Source organism: Periophthalmus magnuspinnatus, chromosome 14 (genome assembly GCF_009829125.3).
Source record: "Periophthalmus magnuspinnatus isolate fPerMag1 chromosome 14, fPerMag1.2.pri, whole genome shotgun sequence".
In the NCBI taxonomy this organism is placed as follows: Eukaryota; Metazoa; Chordata; class Actinopteri; order Gobiiformes; family Gobiidae; genus Periophthalmus; species Periophthalmus magnuspinnatus.
The window spans coordinates 22,600,317-22,623,577 of NC_047139.1; the positions used below are offsets into that span (position 1 = coordinate 22,600,317).

A 23,261-nucleotide genomic window follows, 5' to 3' on the forward strand; every position below is an offset into this window, starting at 1 on the left:
AGAACCAGGACAGAACTAGGACAGAACCAGGACAGAACCAGAACTGAACCGGGACTGAGCTGGGAATAAACTGGGACTGAACCAGGACTGAACCAAGACTAAACCAAGAAAAACCAGGACTGAACCAGGACTGAACCAGGAAAAAAGATATAAGTCAAGTTAAAGGCGCACTATATAACATTTCACTTGCTAGTCTCCATGGAGATGTTATTGGTTTGCTTGGAATGTGTCGCCTTATAGCATTAAAGGAATCTCTGTCCATGGAGACATCATCAGGCCAAGTTAAAAGTCAGATCTGTGGCAAGACGGTTAAGAATGCTTGAATTTTTCTGCTATAAAAACAATGGAATTTAATAAATGCCAAAGGGAAGTTTAAAGACATACTGTGGAGACCCTACACTAAAAAAAGTTTAAACAAATACTGCGAGCCAAAGCATAAGATATACAAGATGTTATAAGCTTTTAAAGTGCAGTATTTCCCACTAAAGAGACATAGAACAAGCCTCTTTAAGTTTTAGCCAGGGACATGCGTTTGGACACAGTCTGAGGAGCGGGGAAATGTTCCAGGTAGATATAAAACATAAAAGTCCGAGACACATTTGGCTCCTCTCTTCTGTCCTCAGATGACTCCTGATATGAAAAATGCTGTAATGCGCCACAAACAGATAAATATCCTAGTGTCATCTTAACCCAATCTGTCACAAACAACAACCGTAATGAAAGAAACGCATGTTCACTTTTAATGTCCTTATAAGGGATTTGAAAGTAGTTTAATAATTCTATGATTTAGGAGAAATAAACAACCTATTAAAAGTCAAATTAACTAAAATAAAGACTACCCAATTATTTTGATGTATTGTTATGTAGAATAATTCTGTTTGTGGTGTCGTTTTAATATTTATTGTGCCTCAAAATTAGCATTGGACACAAACATCTCTCTTTCTAATCACAGAAGTGTCCTCTAATTAAGTATTCATTTTATTTTTGTAGTTTTTAACATATGTTCAGTGATATCCTCCCACAGCTCCCTGTCCACTGCCTGATCTTTAAATATTTATTCATTTTAGCATGACTGGGCAAAAACGTCATAGAGATACAACTGGACAGAGCCTGGTTAAAATGTTTAACAGTCAGTGTATTATTATTATCTAACTATTAGCAGTATTTTGAGGCTATAGTATAAAATGTGTTGTGGTGCAGATTATAAGATTGTATAGACATAATTACACTTACCCTGGCTGACTGATTTAAAAACATGGAAATTGTAGCATGCAGAATAGCATAATAAGGCAGAATAGCAAATGTCCAAAAAAAAATGATTATTGGTTGTTCTTTGTTTATCTGTGGCAAAAGCTCTCCAAACTATCAAGTATCTCTATGCATCTGACCCAAACTGCACTCACAAGACTACACCTGCACAGGGATTCATGCTAAAAAAAAACTACTTATCCAAAAAACAAAAAAAGAAAAAGAAAAAAGGAAACAATGTACTTATATGAAGACAGATTAAATTTGAGAATCATGAGGTTAATCTGCCTTTTTATATATACTGTAAATACCAAAAAGCAGGTCTTCAACTGACTCACTAACTTCACTCACTAACTGTTCCTTTGTACTGTTGTCCCAAAATTATCCTAAATGGTCCTGAAGGGCTACACTTAACTGTATACTTCACGCTCCATTAAGAACCTTTAAACCCTTAAAGTTCCAGAATGAAACTCAAGTGCATGTTTTCCAAGCAGACACAGAGAGACCATAGTTTAAACAGGGCTACGTACATTCATGCCATTGGACAGTGTTTAATAAGAAAAGAAACCTCCATACAAAAGTATATTTACATGGTCAACTGTTGGTATCAGTTTATGGAAATGACACGACCGCAGCAGAGATCTGAGAGGCGGACTGGTCCATCCCGGGTCCATCGCCGTCATGGCCACTGATGCAAAACGCCGTCAGCATCAAGAGCGCCCCCTGGAGTTTACGATGGCCGGGACAGTCTGAAATATTGTGCGATGGGAATCTTCTTTGAACTCAACAGCATGGTTTTCAGAAATATAAATAATGCATAAATCCACCAGTGCAAGAAAGCATTTTGATACACGGAAGTTACTGACGTGGGCTTCAAGACAACACAGCCTGAGTGACGGTTCAACAAAACAGAATTACAACATTTAATTGGTCTAATACAATGATCATCAACATTGAGGTTTACAATGCTGGACTACCTTAAAATTTAAAACAATAAAACAACATGGAGATGAATCGTACATTGCACAGTAGCCCTGCCATGTGCTCACATAATCCTCGCCTTACCGCCTCAAGAACAAAGTGTATGGAGAAACAGGTGTATCACAGTTAGGGGCTCTCTGATTGGCTGAATCTCCCACCTCTCTCTACGGCAACAACCTGGAGGTGAAGGTCATTGGTGGGATTCATCAAAACCCTACTGTAGTGAGAAGGTCCTGCATGTTGCACCAGGCCTGCCACGATGATTACTATAGCAAATTATCGTTCAGTTATTATTAAGTGGAACAACATTTTCTTTACTTTCCTTGTATTAGAGGAGTACTTTTTGTTATTCTCCATTTAAACGAATGGGAAACCTGCTTAAACGGAAGTGCCACCACAAAGACAGTGTGGTTTAGTCTCATTTACAGCGAAGTGAACTTGGTGGAAGAAGGTTAACAGTCCATATTTTCTTCAGCAATATATCGCGCTTCAAACTGTTTTATCGTGACAGGCCTAGCTAGCACACACACACTCACACACACACACCATGGCCAGTTCAGTCACCCCAGTTCAGTCACTCTCTCACACCATGAGTGAAGTACAGCTCAAGTACTGGGACAGCAGGCACGGGTAAGAGCGGAGACATGTCAAACTGCATGTTGTATCTGAGGCTCTTTCCTCACATACGGCTGCACTGGTTCAGTAGGGGTCTGAGTGCGGCACTGATCACTGTCATTAATGTGCACACTGGGGTTATTTATGGGGCTATCTTGCACCTTTGGTATTGCACTAAACATCAAAACTATACAGTGTTTGATGCTCTAAACATACTTTTGTTTTCTATGACAGTGACGATAACATCTTGAATCTCTTGTAGGTCGCTTAGTCAACTAGACAAACAATTATTTCTTTTGTACATTGAGATGTTTATATAGATTTCTCAACAAATGAAGGCTGAAATTTGGTAACTGAGGGATTCCAGATACAGTAATGAACATAAGAAATAGTTCCTTTTCGACATTTTTATTTAAAGAGGGAGTATTTTACTTCTATGGGGTATTAACTGCTAATAACATAACATTTATATCACCACGTTAACTTTTATTGTTCTGAAAATGCTATATTCACCAAAAACAACACACTGTCGTTTTGTAAGTTTCACTTTCGTTTTTTGTCTCCCCTCCTTAAAACCTCTTCAGGCAGGTTTTGAAGAGGGAACAGCATTATAACATTGCAGAAAGCTCCAAAAAGTTGATTTTGCATAATACCCCTTTTTAGTAATGAAGCTTTATTTGTTATAAAGGTCGTTTGGCAAATGTTTTAGAGTCTATTTATTTGAATGATTTTTCCAATTAAATGTTGCAGCTTTATGAGTCAAAGAGCTCGGGTTAGAGTTAGATTGAGGAAAACTGCTCGGACATTGATGTTTGGTATTGCATCAAAAGTATTTGTACAAAGTGCTACTCTTTTATTGGAACTTTAATTGCTAAACTAGCCAAACACAGATAAAATGTAATCTCTGGCAATAATCTTTAAAAATTCACAATTCATAGTTCATCACATCTGCTTACTGTCCCAATACTTGCAATTATATTCATTAAAAGATTACAATGGAAATGTGAATAGTAAGTGCAAATTGGTCAAATAAGTTCCAGAAGAGTTCCTATGTTTTCTGCACACTTGTCCACACTGCCACATGGTCCTGGCTTCACTTATCAGAGTTTTTTCGCGGTCTTCTAAAGCTGGACATGTTCTCATTGAGAGCATAGATACGCCTCGAGAACTCCTCAAAGCCGGCTACGTCCAGCTCCCCCAGCACTTGCTCATCGCACTCAACGGCAACAGCGTGGTCTACGGGGATACTGCGGTACTCTTCCTCCAGTTGGGCCTGCTCCTCCAGCCCCAAACCCAACCCCGTCGCCTCTGTTCCCATGATCTCCTCTGCCTGCTCCACTGAACAATGCAGCTCTGGTATGGGACCCACAGCTGTTGGTCCTACCACAAGCGACCCGTTCATGGTCCCTGAATTCTGGGTAGATGAGCACGCTTTGTCCTCTACTACAGCCGCAGATTCTGAGGAGGTTGGTTTTGACGAACTGCTTGGTGGGTGCGTCCCTAGTTTTTCAACTTTAATCTCTTTTTCAACACCTCTCCCCTCCTCTTCTGGTACATCCTCTGATTGCTGTTGCTTAGCTTCTTCCTTACTCTCCACCTCTCCCTCCCGCTTACCCTCTGTGGGCTTGCCAAGGTTTAAGGACGCCATACTGGCATCAAGAGAAGGGTGGTGCTTGGGGGAGGGCGATGGAGGCGCCAGAGCAGGTGGCTGTGGGTGGGTCGGGTCTATGCCCACAGCGGTGTTGTAGCTGGGAGGGGGGGTAGGTTTGGCCTTTTGCTGGTCAGCTTCAGAACTGCTGCGTTTTCTCGGGCTGCGGTCCGGAGAGCTGCTGTGGCTGGGGAACTCTGTGCCCAGACCAATACTGAGACTGGACTTTGGAACGGAGATGGAACTGGACACGTGTCTGTCACTGTAAAGGACAAGAGAGATCAACCGTGAGGAGAAAGATCATACATCAAACTTGGGTGTGCAATCACATTTTAATCACGGTTAATTTTTCTCTAATTATGTGGTTCTCCACCTGTGGAACCATTGCTTGTACATGTGCTCTTTCAGGTGGTCCTCTGCGGTTCAAATATTTGCTGAATTTAGAGTCAGTTTAATCAGTTTTCTCCTCCTTTGGGTTAGTCCTTGTTTAGAATTGGATGTAATGTAGTTCTCTTTGAAAATAAAGTGTTTTTAATATGACACCATGAAAATCTAAAATTGTTATTGATCGATTTGATCAATATTTTGTCATACTGCAGCAGCTGCCTGATCAAACATCTCCTTTTCTTTGTGAATCCCAGACACTGAAGCTTGATATAATCTTACACCGCTCTTTTAAAGCAGTTCCTTTTCCCCGATGGAGAAAAGAGACAGCTGCAACTCTTTGTAAATCACTGCACCTGACAACATCTACAAACTATGTGTGCTGCCTTTGAGACTCAGCACTGCTGAGTGCAACAGCACAGCAGGCATCTGCCCAACTATGTCAGACATTTTCGTCCATAACAGATAACAGACTTGCAATACGGGACACCCCGCTCCACCCTATTTCAACTCATAAATTTATTTAAATGGGGGCCTCACAGCCTCGTCCAATAGCCAAGGCCAAGTGTAATTCACCACTCTGCCATCTCTGGAGTAGAGGCACTGTTCCTCTGGGGTCAAAGGTTAAGAAGGACCTCCCTGTACTCTCTAGGGCTCTACATGTCAGTTAGCACCTAGACAAATCTCTGCTTGAACAGTTAAGCGTGCGGCGGTAGACATCTGAGTAAGATTTCCCTCAGATGGCCTTACCTAAACTGTACAAACTACTTAAACACATTAGTCAAATCACAGACAGTTTAAAATCATGACAGCAAACTAGGTTTGGGAAGTTTTACAATGGTGTTAGGGTAACTCACCTCAAACTGCATTATAGTAAATAAGAATCATGCATGGTTGACGTAATGTACACTGTGCTAATGGTAACATTTCTTAAATACCTTGCGTTCAGAATATGCAGAGGACTTCCAGTCGTACACAGTGTGTGGTCATTTAAGGTCAAGGTTAAGAAAACAAGAGGAACCACCTGATTATGAGCCTGTGTCTTGTTAACACTGGTTATATTGGCTCAAGTGGAAGTAAAGAATGACATTAGATAATTCCACAGGAGAAGAGCACAGGAGCCTTTGCTCAGAACAAACAAGAAGGAAAGACCAGTCTTCTCTTGAAGATACAAAAGGCTGGTGTCACATTTCACAAACAGCCCACTGTCTGCTCATGTCATTCTGCTGGGATTTTTAAATGTAGGTTTAAAATATATTTTTCAATAACCTGACAGTAACTGAGTGCACTCACAAAATCATCATTGCAATGGAACACGCACATATCAGTCTCACAGACCAAATCGAAGTTCCAGGTTTGATGCAATACTCATTATGGTTCATAGCCATTCAATCTAAAAGTAAACTAACTGTTTCTACAGGCACTGTTATGGATGTGCACTAACACACAGTAAACCATTATGTTAATATGATCTAAGTAACACTAGTGCTTCTTGGTGGAGCTGATAGAAATAAGTGTGGCAATGTTTTGACTAGTGAGGGGCTTTTGCAGCACATGGCTCTGGTTTGAGTGGTACTGCAGCCCCACATACCACAGTGATGGGAAAAAGGCCTGTGCAGTGAGGTTACCTCCATTTACCCACGTATGTCTTTAGGTTTCACTGGGCCCCAGTCTCCGGTGTGCTCCTGACAGCAGCTCCTCTGCACACTGTAAAAACTACTGGGAGACCGCTGCCTAAATCATCGAGCAGAGAGGCTGACATCCTGCAGCAGAAATAGCCCTCACTCCTCCACAGCCTTTCACTGCTATCTCCCTCCACCACTGATGTCAAAGATGGCATATTTCAGGCACACTTAGGAATTCAGAGGGCCAAACCTTTTCTACATTCATTTACACACAAACTAGAGCATGCTTAAACTTCAACCCAAATCTTATGAAGAGGCCAAAAGCCCAAAACTAATATTAACAGATAAAATATGTAAAAACTCATTATGCCCAATAGTTGATAAAGAGTGATATAGTCCATTTTGTTTCTGAGAGTGGACTTTGACTGATCACCAGAAGTGTAAGAGGGAGTGAGGGAGACTGCCAATCTGCACCGCACACACACAGTCACACACACACACATCACTTTGATACTAGGCAAGGTGGGAGAAGTGTCTTGCCTAAGGACACAACAACGGTTTTTGCCACTGGCGCCCCCCTGTGGCACCTGGTATTCCCATCCAGCAGTCCTCCATCCAAGTACTAACAAGGCCCGGCCCTGCTTAGCTTCTGAGATCTGACAAGATCAAGCTTTGACAAGGATGTTTGGCCATTCCTCCTGCAGGATATAACCCTCAGATTAGCAGCACAACATGAGATAGAACTGTTATAGATGTAATATCCTGTCACACCTTGGTCTTCCTGTGCGCACTGGGACTATATTCTGTGGACCTCTGCCAGGCCTTGAGTAAATGTGGAGCACCATTTGTTGAATACTTTTGCCTTCATATCAAGACTGCACTGTCTATAATTATTTTTCATTTTTAGTTCTATGGCTTGTGTAAATATTATCAAAGCAGTATTAAGTGAAATCATTTTCTTCTTTGGCTCACTTTTATAGTTTTATAAATGTCCAACACTGCCTCTCTATGGGTCTAGATGGGTGTGGAAAAGCCTTTCTTTCACAATCTGATGAATCAGAGGATGCAACAGATTCACTCAGTGTACAGGATGATTATATCCATCTTACATACTGCAATTTTATACATCATCTATTTTTTATGAGGGGCAGTCAGTCTCAATACAATCCCAAAAAGTTTAGTAACTTACATTCAAACAGGTGTGATTTATTTAATTTATGTTAAGTATTTTGTGAAAATCAGAAAGTATTGTAAAATTAGTCACAAGAAAGTGAAATTGCAACCAAATTCACTTATCAGAGTTTCAAATATGTTTATTTTGCAAAAATACAGCAGACCTGCACATGTCTGGACTTTATAGGCCATTATATTTTAACAGAACCGAAGAAAAAATATTATACAAATATACTCAACAAAGAGGGAAGCACGTGCTTCTGCATCACAACACTGTGGCTCTGGTGATTTTTTACATGCGCGCACGCACACATACGCGCACCCCCACGCACACGCACACACACACACACACACCGGACATAGCTTAAGGGCTAGCTGGTCATACTTTGATCTCCTCCATCTGTAGCTCTTCCACTCTTCATTATGGGATAGTGGGTGTGGAGAGCCGATTTGTGAGCCTGAGTTTTTCATGGCTTTTACTTTCAAAACAAAAGATTATTCAATTAATCTGTGAAATAAACATTTTCCCCTTTGCTAACCCTGAACAAGAAGAAGAGATCAAAGTCAGACCTGCACCCGGGTGAGTCCCAGGACAGAGGGCATGGACACACAGATGCTCTGGATACAGCTCTATGTTGCTGGTGGAGGTCACGTACAATACCAGTCAAAAGTTTAGACACTCCCTATCATTTAGTGCTTTCTTTCTTTATGTTTACTACTTTCTACATTGTGGGAACATGCTGAAGACATCAAATATATGAAACAAGATTTAGGGGATTATGTACTTTAAGTTAAAATAACGAAATAACTAGATTCAGATTCTTCAAAGTAGCCACCCTTTGCTTTGTCGACAGTGCTGCAAACCCTTGACCTTCTCTCAATGAGTTTCATGAAGTCTCCTGAAATGGTTTTCATGTCACAGGTGTGCCTTGTCAGGAGTCATTAGTGGAGCAAAAATTGGGATCAAAGCAAAGGTTAGAAGAAGCTCCCTTCAAGATGTGCTCATTCATAGATGTAAATAATCATGTAAATAAAGAAAAAAAAACTGAAAAAGTGTGTCCAAACCTTTCACTGGTAGCATATGTGAACTGTGCTGTTTTTACACTACATTCAGTACATGACGTTTAACTTTCCAACGGTGCATGTGCATGATGCGTCTCACCATCGGACCATCAGGCCATGCTCCAGGAACGTCTTCAGGTTGGGCAGAGTCTGTTGCAGGTCTGGGGTGGTCAGTCCATGTTGATATCTCAGCTGCAAGAGAAGAGAGACACAGTGTTATTAACCCACCACACTGCTCTGTGTGTGACCATGCGCTGGAAGATATCTCCAAGTTTGGATGTCGTCTGAGAAGGAGAAATACCACCAACATAAGCGGCCTGAGGTCTGAATTCTTTCCCCGTAATCTATTTTCACACTCCCTATTGGACAATTACTCTTTCGGACACATGCTTCCCTGATAACAGCGTCATATGTTAAGAGCGTGGAAAGACAAGGTATGAGGTGCTATAATGGCTAGACCAAGCTAAACACAGTGAGATGTAACATGGCTAAAAGATCCCGCTAGAAACCCTGTTACCTTTGCCCCTCCTCACTGAACCCACTTCTAAATTTGGCCCTCCATGTTCCTTCCCTCTCCCACAGTGCTCTAATTCATGACGAGAGAATCAAATCCACTGGAAAAAATTCACACAGCCACCTTTAAACTCCAGCGCAGATGCCAGGAATAGCTCCCGGTTAGCACTGTCACATAGAGCCCACTCAAGACCCGGGGAATTTATTCAAAGTGCATATGACAGGTTTTCATGTTCTTCTTATTAGTACTTTGTTTGGTGGGATTGGAGTTTAGCATCAGTCAAGTGGAAGTTTGTGAGGAAAAGCTGAAAGATACAGGAAGTAGTGTTGAGTTCTAAACAGGAATTTATCTAAGTCGCCAACACGGAAAACTCCATCCAAAACGCAGGAATAATGCATGCACAAGGAAGGCCTGTTTCTGACAGTTTAAATTAACACACTACACAACATAATGCTGTTGTCAAGGATTCAACAGTAAATATCGTGTAACTTAGACGAGCTTTGGCCTTTGTTTACATTATGGTCGCTAGGGAACAGTTACAGAATTGCCCCATGTTTATCCAGGAAGTAAAATTATAAACTATCCAAAACTTAAATTCACTTATAAGTTTCAGCTTTCTCTTTGTATTTGAGCACATTTCCCTATTGAAAAGATATAATATTTAGTTTAAAAGCCAAATTATTAGCAGCTAAAACCCATGGATAACTATTGTAACAAGTGAATCATGCAGTTTAAAGTGTCATATGCATCGTCATTTCATTGAACAGCAGAGGAGCATCACCCTGCACGTCTAGCATTTATCTGCAGGCAGCACCCGCTCACATCTGGTTTATCTCCACAAAGCCCTGGCAACACCTCTTACTACAAATACTATGGGAGAAGAGATGAGGCGGACATGACCTCAGCCTATCAGTCACCTGCACTAAGACCATTATAAAGACATAATGGATCGTTGGCATGTTCATAAAAAGTATTAGAGACTTACACATGTTTAAACATACAGGTCAAAGGTCAGGCAGCCATTTTGTCTTCCTGTAGGTTTGTATAACAGTTGAAGAGAGAGATAAATTATAGATTCACTGTATGATCCAAGACTAGAGACTTCTTGGCCAATGTTTTTAACTGCACTGTAAGTTCGACTGTTGATGTGGGAATTTAATAGATTTTAAAAACAAGCTTCTGCATTGGCCTTGTTCTGGCACTACTGCAGCCAGAACTTTTTACAAAACTTGTTCAAAAATGTATTATATGTTGCTGCAAAATAGTTATAAAAACACCAATTTAATTTGACACGAATGTAGAAAATTTCAAAAAGAGCCAGTTTTTATTTTACAGTTGTAGTGATATAACTTTTACGTGTTTCCACATTTAATAGCATGAATTGGGTAATGTCCCACTGACACAATAATGAGCCACCTCCTACTGTAATGCAATCAAATGACTTCAATTATTAGGAATTAATTACATTTTAATAAAGACTGAGATTCAGTCGTCTCTCATAGTAAATGACTAGCTTGGGTCTTTTTAATGGAGTGGTCTACAGCCAATCCTCTGTCAGTAAAAGCATTTGTGGTTTGGAGCAGAGTTCAGACTTTGGAGGAAGAAATTTGACTATTTTTTGTGTAAAATGGCACCGGTCTTGTTTACGTCCAGGAAATTAATACCAAAAGCAATTTGTATGTGTTTCTAATAAGACAAACTGATCGATCAAAATGAGGAAAAAGGTTGACATATCACCCCTACTACTACTCAAGTAAAACTGTTTTCCAAGACTATTTTTAGTGTATAAGAGGAAGCTTTAACAGAAAAGAGAGATGCCTCTGCCAGCGAAAGGAGCTAAACTTGTGTGTGAACATAGAAATTCATTCAGGTCTGACAGAAAACCTCAGCCTCTGACCAAATGACGGTGATGTGCTGTCCGCAGCGCTGGTCTAACGGAACTGGCTTTGACACTACAGGCCAATATCAATATCAGCAGCACCCATAGCATAAATGAGCCCGCCTCTAAGAAAAGAAAAAGGGTCTACAGCTCATGGAAACTGAGCTTAAATTAGGCCTGTACCATATGGAAAATGATGTGATATTTGATAACCATGTTTAGTATCAATATTACTGCAACATTTTTACATAGTCTACTTTTTTGCACAATAAGTTCTGTTGTGAATGTTCATATCTTGAGTTACAGACACAATAGTGAAATAAAAATACAGACATTTAAAGACCAAAACCAGGAGCCTGACAGCAGCAGTTACAGAGAGCGGGGCAACAGTTTGTCAATAGAAAGTGAACTGGAGCCAGAATCGATGGAGCCGGAAATGCGACCATGCTCACTTCCTATTTAGAAAGCAGCGGTGAGCAGGTAAGCTATGTCCATTTATATATACAGTCTATGATAAAAATGAAACACACTAAACCAAGACCAACCCAAAATCTTGAATAAAATCTGGCTTTTTGTGTATTTTCCTTTAAAGAGGGGTTATTCTGCAAAATATATATATATATTTTAAGGTTCTACCATGTTATACTGTTGTTCCCTAGTCAAAAAGATGCATGAAAATGGTGTCACCCATGCAAGTTTGAGTATTTTAGCGATCTCTTCCAGGCCCTATTCGAACCTTCCTCACTGTTTGCAATGCTCATCCCACAAGCCTACGTCACCCATGCTCCACCATGACAATTTTCCATAAATATACAAAAACATGATACAAAACTATACACAGCAACTTCAAAAACCTGATGGGACATGCAGTAGTTTCATTAGCGGGATGCACGCTGATTGTAATGTGACAGCGCTCTGAAGGGGGAGAGCAAGGAGAGCAAAGGGAGGTTATTACATTGTTTTTGGCAAATATAGCATTTTCAAAACAATAAAAGGTAACACGGTGATCTACATATGTTATATGTTAGCAGTTAATACCCCATAGAAGTACAAAAAAAACCAAACAAACAGAAAAGCATGTTGTTGCGATGTCATTGATTTGATTGTGATATTGATTATTGCATCAGACAATATCGTGATGACAATATTTTTGAGATATAATGTGCAGCCCTAGCATAAACCACAAATCAGATTGAGTAGGGCAATATTTGGACTACAGTAAAAGAACATATACCACAACACGATGCCTGCTTTCTTTGATACGCAGAAGAATAATAAAATAACACGAGTGCTATTGCTATGTCTGAGCATATTTCTCACCCTGAGGTCTGAAGTGTGTGGAATAATAATAAATGTAGCTGTAAGTCAAATTATCCTCAGTCTGCATCTGAGGTGAGAGCGTGTGGGAGACAAAGAGTTCACATGCTTTTACACATATCTTACCAAGTGTGGAGCAGCTCATAGAAACTCAATAAGGTGAAGACAGGCCGTGATGGCTGAGGTCATTCACTGGCTTGGAGCAAACTTTTAATGAGTTATACATTTGAGAGGGATGCTCTCAGGTAGGCCTGTCACAATAACACATTTTGAAGTATGACACATTGCTACAGAGATAAACTGCGATAAATAATATGGAAACTATGTTATTCCACTGATACAATAAGAGTAATGCAAGATAATACGTGTAAACCATTTTTTAAATAGACATTATCATTAAGTGGCATGAGCTGCAAAAACTAAGTAGCAGAATGAAGCAATAATTGGCCAAAGAAGTTACTTTTTCAACCCTCTGCAGCTCAAATCTTAATGTATTACAACTAAAAATACCCCAAATCTATCCACTTTACAAAGAAAGCGTACATACAATAAATTTTGAGCCCCAAAATATATTGTTTCAGCCTTCATATATTTAACACTTAGTGGATATAATCATTATCATAACAGGCCTACTCTCAAAAGAAAGTGTGAAAAAATCTGCCCAAATATTTCTGGTGATTAAAATGTATGTTTAAATCTAAATTTTCTTATCTATACAAACAAAGTAACCTTTTTGTCAAAGCAACACAGAAGTAACACGTCACCTGCATGATATCATGAAAGTAGAAAGTTAGAACCATCCTGTGAGACATTCTCCATGGAGACAGATATGGTCTGTGTCGTACTGTGGAATATTCCATGACTATTTTGTTCCTAACTGTAAACAAGCAGAAAAAGGCCCTCCTCCAGGCTAATTAAGAATCAGGTTTGGGGATGTTTTTAGTGCAATAAAAATATCCTAAGGAACAAAAAAGCTTTATTTTAGTCTATTTTCACTAAAAAGTTACACGATGGGGCTTTAAAATAGGAGAATGTAAAATTCGGATATAGGTCTTGTGAGTTACTTGTGAGAAAGGACCATTTTTTATTTGTATTTCGCTTTTTTAACCTGCCCAACCCTGCACATTCTGAGTTCCCATGTTCTATGTAATTGTAGTACTTGTATTGTTATTTTTGTGGTAAATCAAGTTGGATACTTTAAAACCGCTCGAGAGAGACAACATCTGACCCAAAGTCCAGCCGCTAGACTATCAATATTCATAACCTGGTCTGGCCCTCCCCAATGGAAGCCACATTCACTTGCAGTATGTGAATATAGTATGTGTTAGTCATGGCCTCAATCCTGGGAAGCCATATATTCTTAGCCGCCGCCTGTCAAAATGTTCAAACATGAATTCCCTCCTTTCTTCTCAGCTTGTATAAACCAAATAGAAAAATATTAGTGACCCCACAGTGTCTTGCGGAGGAAAAATAGAACAGGAATGCAATGAGGGAAACGTGCAAGGAAGCTTAACGATGTAAAACTGAGAATGATTTCCAAAAGTGGGCGCCATGAAAATCTTGGATGTCAGTTGGAACAAACAGTGGAGACGGGAAGATTTAGATTCTGGTCTGTAAAACCTAAACTGTTCCTGGGGAGTGTGTGGCAACTCACATGAGGCAGACGTGTTGCAACTAATGTAAAACACACTACATGTTGATTATCGCTGGGTTTCAGAGGACAGGGCAACATACCATTGGCCAATATTATTCAGTGCAGATGGGGGCAGCTGCAATTAATACAGATAAAATAATGATTTCTGTTGTGCTGCGGTGAGATCTTGGGTGTAGACAGTAATAGAAATGATCAAGTTCAACATTTGTAAATTTACCTTATGGATATCTTATGGGAAAATACAATATAATCAATAGGGAAAACTTTTGATCTGGGAATATGACATGGTAAAAATGGTCACCTTTAACACACTCAAAGCGTTTTACATGAACAAAACAAACCACTCACACACGCTCATGATGGGGTGAGGTGGGGTAAGTGTCTTGCCCAAGGACACAACAACAGCATTCATCTGTGGGAGCTGGAATCGCCCTCAGTGGATCTCACCGCTCTACCAATCATGTTTATGTCGAGAGCAGGATTCAAACCGCCAACCTTTGGATTAGTGGGTAAACACTCTACCAATTGAGCTTCTGTTGCCCTACAACACATCATCACATTCCACAGTCTGAAAACTACCAATACTTGTCTAGAACGAGGAAAGCTGAGTTTTAGCACAGGCATGGCATCGGGAATAAATCTACCGGTAGTCTGTTTCTATCGGGGGAATAGTCCTGGTGGATTAGTCGGTTAATGGTTTATAGTAAACCAAATTAGGATTATAAGGATTTACGCACAACAAAAGAAAGGAGAAAGTATGGAGAGAGTTAGCTAGAGTTTAGGGAGTCAACTGTAAGAATATTTCTCTATATACCAGGTCCTATCGATTTCCTGAAACTGTGATTAGCCTGAAAGAAAACAGCAGGATCGTCTGTATTGGTATAAAAATTATTGGAAGTCAAACGCATTCACTTATAATTATGAACTGTAACTGTTGAAATTTAAAATGACCACAGTAGGAGCAGCTGACACAGTAAACTACAGGCGCTATATTATTTTAAAGCAGACCTATTCTGCAAAATCAACCTTTCAGAACTTTTAACCATATTATAATTGTTTCCCCTTCTCATTTACCCTGTCGAAGTTGTATTTGGAGTCATTCGTGCATATTTGAGCAACCTTTAATCGCTTATTTTCAAGACTCCATATTCCCCGTTTTCACTACCACTGTTCTCTACTTACTTCGTTCTTCAGTTTTATTTTCTTAATCTGTGATACACGTAGGATTTGGCAGTGCTGCGTAGTCATTTTGGTACAAATGAAAAAAAAAAATCCACTTTTCGCTGGCGTGATCTGCAGCTATCCATCAGAAGTGTTGATTCTTTGTTGTGATGATGTTTACGGTGACGTCATTGGGCACCACAGTTTTCTAACGCGGAAATCAGCGGACTCGTTTCTTTTATTATGCTGTTTTAGGTGAATATTGTGATTTAAAATGTGCAAATTATAACATAACAATCCACAGGTGTCACAGATTATAGCTATACGGCAGACACAAGCGCAATGTTTTCTTTAAGAGATTTTGCAGCTCTTATAGCAGCTCTTACAGTCCATTAATCTATTCTATACACAGGGCATAGCTTTAGTCGACCGACAATTTCTTTAGCCGATTACAGCCCTATAGTTTCCATGTCAACAGCTTCAGAGCGGGTCACACAAATCGCTAAAACGTTGTCCACTTGAGAGCGCTTGTCAGTCCTGGTTTCCCTTTCAGACAGTGTGGTGATGAATGCGGCTCTGCTCCCTGTGCGTGTGTGCGTGTGCTGGAGCGGCCCAGGGGGTTCTTTGTAATGGGGCTAACCAGATCGTGGTGAGAAATTCCCAAAACCCATTGAGGAGGGCTGTAAGGTGAGAGGTGCGGGCTACAGGGGAGGGGGAGGGCATCCTGCTTTCACATGATGATGACATTGTGAAATGAATCGGGCCGGAGCTGCTCTAGCTGCTCACACCTCGGCGTCTGGGCACTCCCTGATCCTTCTGTGCCTCCTGGACAATGGGATTCTCCTGTGCATTTATAGTGGCCAATCAGCTGCTGTGACTGCAGGGTATGGCTGCACAAAATCTGGCTGCGCAAAATTCAAATTGACAAGTGAGATAAAATTTGGAATGTTTAAAAAGTAGAATTTATAATTTTTTTAAATTATTGATTTATTTTAAGTTTTGCAAGTAGATGTGGTTCTGTTCAGGAGCATTATCATTTGAGACTAAAGACTAAACTATGAACTGATAAAAATCCCATGTGTTTCTACTCAGTCTAAACTACAGGTACAAAAGCTACAGCTACAACAAGGTGCACATCATATTACTATAAAAAAATGAATATTTTGTTCTTTGCAGAGCACTAGTACCATTACCCTGTTTACATGTCCAGTACCTGACCTTTTTCCATGTACACACATAGACAAAATTGTTTGTACCAGTCGGCTAATGAAAGAAAACTCACAATGGTCACAGAAATAACTTGAATCTGACAAAAATTATAATAAATAAAAAATCTAGGAAATTTAACCAATGAAAGTCAGACACTGCTTTTCAACCATGCTTCAACAGAATTATAAAAAAATAAATAAACTCATGAAACAGACCTGGACTTTCATTAACAGAAGGGTACCAACAATTTTGTCCACATGTGTATTTGAGCAAAATTTGTCTTGTCCCAGTGCTCCTGAGGTCAAAACAAGTAAATCTAATTAGAAAGCATTTCACTGTTCAATAATCAGAAAGTGCGAGTTAGCAGGCTAGGCTCTGGTGTCTAAGAGTTATGAAAAATGCTTATAAGCTCATTGTGGTTAGTAATTAGGATGCTCAGCATGCATAAGGAATAACTTTAGACCACTGCGAACTGCTTAAAATGAACCAGTTCTGTTTATTCACGTTTTTAAAACAGTAGAAATTAGATACAGGGCCTTTAACATCTTTGACAAAGTGATATCTGTAAGAGTACAAGAGACAGGGTCCAGGAGTGCCAACAGGAACAAGTCTGTTTACAGTACATGCCATCCGTCATTTGGTAAGACCTGCTTGTTTGCCTAGAGCTCAGTGTAGTGGCTAAACAAACACAGCCGAGCTTATGCCTGCAGTATTACCATTTCCCTGCATTTGTCAGTCCCAATCACCCTCAGATAGGAAGGCTAATGTGGGCGGGCTGCGGGGACGTTTTGAGCCTGATTGCTGTTGATTGTGGTGCGGGAGGGTGGGCCAGGTAACTAGGTACGCCTCCTGTCTTGAGTCTTTTATGAAGTGAGCTCAGCATAAGTAGACATCACTACAGTTCAACCGGAGCGAAGTCCTAGCTTTGTTTGACAGGTGAGCCCCCATCTTAAACGGGGATGTGCAGCGGAGCAAATCGAAGACTCGGGGTATTTTCATCAAACGACATGCGATTTCTATATCAAAAGGTTAGCTGCGTTCTTCTTAAAATCTCGTGCATGTCCAAACCACATGCCAATTACCCTGTGATTAATAATGACTTTGGGGTTGTATGATGGGGTAAAAATTGAAATTATTCTACATAGGTCGTGCAGGGTCCCCCGGGGAGATAATCAGGGGCTCTTTAGGGTCTGTGATGGTTTGATTTCAACAGTTAGCCAGGTGCGTGTCTTCAGCTTTAACTGCAAAACTCCTGAGACCAGCACTTACATAGACATCAGCCAATATACTACATCACCGTATCAACCTTTACTGAATGTTGGCGCACTTAAAGAAAATATGAAATTACTCCAAATAGTTAAGAGTAAATCATGTCTGTGTCACTGTGTCTGTCTTTTCAAAGTTCAAACATATCTGTACATTTTCTTGTTCTGATGTTTGCTCAGAGCACTCCAAAATGGCCATTAATTTAATAACTGTAAATTAGTTGACGCAAATTAGACTTTTTAGAGATAGCATGGGACGATTATCATGGCCAAAATAACTGTGATTGACGAGTTTATCACGAGTTGCTAAGCGTTTAAAAATGTTCGGGATATGAATCATTATCATTTTAATGTTATGAAGAAGTTCCATATTTAAACAGCTGTTAGTATTTGTCATAGTATTTGTCATAAGTGAAAACAATGGTGATCGAGAAGAAATCATCAGGGAGAAGTAGTTTAATCTTTCTTTGGAGATTCTCACGATTATATAAAATGTCCCAACTATATCACCGTATCAACCTTTACTGAGTGGTGCCACAATCAAATCATTCTAAATTCAATTCTATCAACTGGATTAAAGTTTTAGAGTTGACAAAAGCCCGGTTGACAGTTTTTCTTTATCTCTGGATCACACCTGGACGACTGAGGGATTACACAGACAGTACATAGATACAGTGATACAGACATTATTTACAATACTGTCTCTGTGTATTTTCAAATATTGCTAATATCCGTGCATTGTGTGGCTCTGAAGTTTTGCTCAAAGTGCTCCAAAATGGCCATTCATTACATTCAAATTAGATTCCCCCCCACGGCACAAGTGCATATATTCCCTGGCACACTGGTTGAGAATAAAGAAACTATTACACTAGCACAAAAAATGAAAGGTTTTACGTTACACTTTTATTGTCTCCGTAGTGAAATTTGAAGGCACAATTTATTGCAATCAAATCAAAATTGCAAACGCAGAATTATTAAATAGCGAAGGCTGAACCTATTTAGATAATACAATGTCGTCTGGAAAGAACAAAATATGAAAAGTCTTTTATATTGCACATCTAATCACTATTGCAGGACTTGCCAAACATTATTTCATTATTTCTTATGAAACTGTTAGGACATATATTTGACTTTTTCTGAGAGATACCGTGAGCAAAATAGGTTATATGGGGTTAGACACATTGTATGCACAGAAGTAATTGCGATATTTGTTTATACTGATCAAGAACGTATGCAGACCATTTGGGGGAAATATTAGTTTCTATGGCCAAGTGAAACAAACAGGCCTAATGAAATGAAAAATGCAGTTGGCTTTTGTGAGCAGCCTTGGGGCATCTCTGTCCTCTGTAAACTGCATAAAAACCACACATCAATACAAAGGTCACACTCTGTCCAAGACTTCAGCCAAGACTATTGCAAGAGCTTTTACACAGGCCAACATCGCCCACAGCGCAACATTAAGCTTTCATTCTGTTGAGTACACATACATTTTTGTTTGTCCCCATTATGACGATTTGTAGTTCACACAGTGGCATCTATCAGCTTTTTAAATTGTTGTTTACAAATCTGCAAGCTCAATAAAAGTTTTGTGTTTTTTTGATCGACTTCACTGTTCGCTGGCCAATGGGGACGTTGTTGCCAATAATTCAAAATTGGTTGCAGTTTTGCTAAATAAACATCTCCCATACTCTGATATAGAGCACACGTTTGAATGTTATATTTACATGCACTGGCATCCTCTGTGATCTTCTGTTATGACTGCCCTGTAAACAGTTTAGCTCATCCAACAGACTGCAGCAGTGTCTTCTGCAGCCAATGTGCAAATTCAGCCAGAGTGCAGGGATTTCTTGTTTATGGCACAATAATTATGTCTACAACACCATAAAACAGACGAGAACAGGCCACACTATGAAATCAAAATGATAACCGCTCATTAGCAAGACACGATAACTGCAGGTCCTTTGTGTTTCAGCCAATAGAACAATTTACCAGAAACAACTCCATTTTGTGGGTTACTTCACATGCTTCATACTAACACTAGTTCACCACAATGCCATGTATCCAGTACACAACCATGTCAAATTAATAATGTAATGTGATGTAATGGTCTGCAATCCAGAAAATTTGTCAACCTCTCACTGGAAATCATAACCAAGAGCTTTGCAACAATTAGCTAAGTAAGTATGACAAATTCTGCCTGAAAGAGATTATTTACATGCATGAGATAAAGCAGCAACATCAAGTTACACAAATGTCAGGAAACAGTTGGAAAAACAAAGACAAAGGCTCCTACTTTGCCACGGTGGTGACGAATCTGAAAAAATCGCATTGAGCTTAAACAGGGGTTGTTGGAAGTAAACATTTGGGGAAAACAAAAATTTCCTGGATTCGTGATCGTGATCAGAATCAAACCTCCAGAAAAGTAGACTTTAAACACAGGATTATACTGTACTTGCTTGTGGAACTAAAAATGGTTTCTGTACAAAATAAATGGTCAGTTTCTTGACCGCATTATTGGGCGTATACGTAAAGACCCTTCCAGGAGTGACATGTTTAGAATTGCTGCGCACACAGCCTGGTGCTGATATAAACATTCGATCCCATCCATTTTAATAGGACAGAAAAATAAAAACATTAATTCTGATGTTTGTGGAAAGTGCAGACAAATGGTTGTTGTTTATATGTTTGTTACATTTGCAGAGCACGGCCAATATCTAACTTCCAGCTCCAGTTCACTAATGCAGGGTTTATGTTGTTTGATGAATTAAAACTAATATTTTTCTGTCAAACTGTATTTGACCGCTATATTTGTGGTGCATTATTGTCCAGCAAAATGTAAGATTTAAGTAAGAAATGATTATTATGTGGTCATTAGAATGTATGCTAAGTTCTGTGCAAAACAGTGGTGTATATGGTAATGCTTTTTACTGAGGCTCTGGTGTTACTCAGGTCGAGTGATTGTCAGTCACCAAAACAGACCTGGTTTTCCATAGTTTGTGATGTTTGAACATTAACTCCACTATTAAAAACACATAGGAGCTAATGTATGGAGGTGTACCAGAATGGACGCATTCTGTTAAAAACGTTGGAAGAGTCATTTTGTGCTTCATGGGGCAAAATGAAGGATCAAAAATTTGTTTTGATGATCAGAATGATCAGAATCAAACATCCAGAAAAGTAGATTTTACACACAGGCTTATACTGTACTTACTTGTGAGACTAAAAATTATATATAGACAAAATAAATGGCACATTTCTCCAGTTGCTTGCTTTATTGGATGTCTGAGAGTATTGTCTATTCAAAATGGAGAATATAAAGTCTGATTCATCAGGGAAAAATGATGCATCTCAATAAATATACCACAGTACATCGAGCTGTGTTTGAATATGTCTAGGATTACATAAGTCTTAACAACAGAAATTCCTTTTCTTGAAAGTCAATCCTTGGCCCTGGTTTGTTTCATGTTCATCATCGGGATCATCATCTGGTCCCACAGCTTAACACAAAATCAGGATACATAAACAGCAAACGCATATTTGTTTACAGCACACAATACCTTCCACACAGAAGTGTCAGCAGACGAGCTTTCAGAGGTCAGATATGGGAGCAATTTTGGAATGCACATAATATCCACCTCACCATAATCACGAACATACGGAATAATCTGTAAAAAACTGATTTTTTTTTGTCTTGCCCCAGTACATATTGTAAAAGCAGCTCTTAGGGTCAAAATGAGACAGCTGTGTGCTGTCTGCATCTAACTCAGAAGTATTTTTATCATCCATGAACCAGGAAGTGTGGAGGTGCACCATTAGCATGCTAGTTGTTGTTAGCAAAACTAAGCTTTGGCTTGTGAAGCTATAAAATGTGCTTATAAACGTATTTGGGGTAAATAGAATTGAGGTAAGTAGAATGTTAGGACTGCTTTAACAAAGTGGGAAATAAGTTTGAACCACTGCAAACATTTTAACATGAACGAGTTCAAACAGTAACATCAGGTACAACACCTTTTATCAATTACTTTTACTTGCATTGTTTGGAATGTGTTCATAAAATGTACCTAAATAATTGTTGTGTAATCGTTCAATAATAAAAAAGCACATGTGCTGTACCTCTGCATCTGTCATCCTGAACAGAAAGAACATAAAACATACTTGAACTCAAGCTGCTCTGACTGAGCCATCAACAGTGACTTGAAAGGAACCATGTTGTGTGCCCAACAGAAGTTACAGGTTAATCATCTGGGGTCTGAAGCTCTCCAGCAAAGCGAAGAAATGTAAATGTGGTTTTGCTCAGAAGTACAGAAGCCGGCCATGTCTCCAATTTATGATGCTTTTTAAAGTGCTTTGAAAAGTACTATACGCTAGTTTTCAGGTTACCTTTGACTTGCAGTGTTCTGTCAAGATACTCAAGCATTTCACTCTCATAAACAGATCCATACTGAGAGCCCATCAGATAAGGGATGCTGAAAAGGTATGTTAAGATTATGGTGTTTGACTAAGTTATTGACTTTAGAAGAGGCCATCGCAGACTTAAGAACCAGAGCAAAGTCAGTGCTCACATGGTTATGGGAACAGGGCTCACTGCTCACTCTATACAGTATGGCACTTCTTTAACAGGTGAAATGTAATATTCCATGTACTTCCTCTCTCTGTTGCCATTTCAAACAAGCAAGTCATAAAAGTGTTTTAATATTGCATACTCGCACTTTCCTCACTTCATTTACCATCCCTACCCTAAGCTCGCTCTCCTTCCTCTGCTGTGTCCGCTCTGTCCTGTCTCCTCCACACTGTGCTAATGTAACACAGGTGTGGCGTGGTCCAGTGCATGATTCAAACGCAGCCCTAACTCGAAACAGATTGTTGCGTCGCATTACTTGTTGTTACACTTTGCTGAGTATCGTATTGCCGCCAAATTCAGTCAACAGATTTACATAATTACGGGGGAAAGCGGCGTGAGGGGATAGGAAATCCAGTTAGGAAGACCACCGGTGCCAGAGGACCCGTGTTACTCGCCTCTGACCCCAATCACAGCGAGGAGGCTCAAGGGTGGGTGCTGCCATGCTTATACTGTTTAAGAGATCCGTCGTGTTTGGGCAAGTCTTAAATATATCACCTCATTGAAAGTGTATTAAGAGCATATGTACTTGTCAAACTTTAGTTGCCCTTTCAGAGTTCATTTCACTGGTCAAAGGTTTTGGGTTAAAAATGTAATGCCATCCTGAGGTACAGCATTTGGATCGCCATGGAGACAAAGTTACTCATCACACCTTTAAGTTTCAAATGAACAAAACATATCAGTTACAGTTTAGATCAACAGAATTGCAGTAAAAAGAGCTATAACTAGTGATATTTACAGCAGTACAAGCATTTAACTATTATTATGTGTTAAATTAGCAGTGGCAGCATTCATAGTAGTAAAAGTACTAACTGATACTACTTGACTCTTGCACTGATAGTTTAAAATTGCTGGTACTTTTATTAAAGGCACTTCTTTCACCACTGAGTATACGGGAAGCTGCAGTG

The 23,261-nt window shown here is 39.6% G+C and overlaps 1 protein-coding gene across 2 annotated transcripts in view; it reads right to left on the reverse strand.

Moving 5' to 3' along the window:
• Positions 1 to 1,779: 1,779 nt before the first annotated feature.
• Positions 1,780 to 23,261, reverse strand: part of uvrag (UV radiation resistance associated gene) — a 72,229-nt gene continuing 50,747 nt past the window's right edge. For both annotated transcript variants that reach the window (XM_033978826.2, XM_055226447.1), the window contains 2 exons: positions 8,837 to 8,928; positions 1,780 to 4,754 (listed from right to left, as the gene is read on the reverse strand). In XM_033978826.2, the coding sequence (XP_033834717.1) occupies positions 3,938 to 4,754; positions 8,837 to 8,928 (909 nt within the window). In that variant the 3' untranslated portion in view covers positions 1,780 to 3,937. The remainder of the gene's footprint in view (positions 4,755 to 8,836; positions 8,929 to 23,261) is intronic.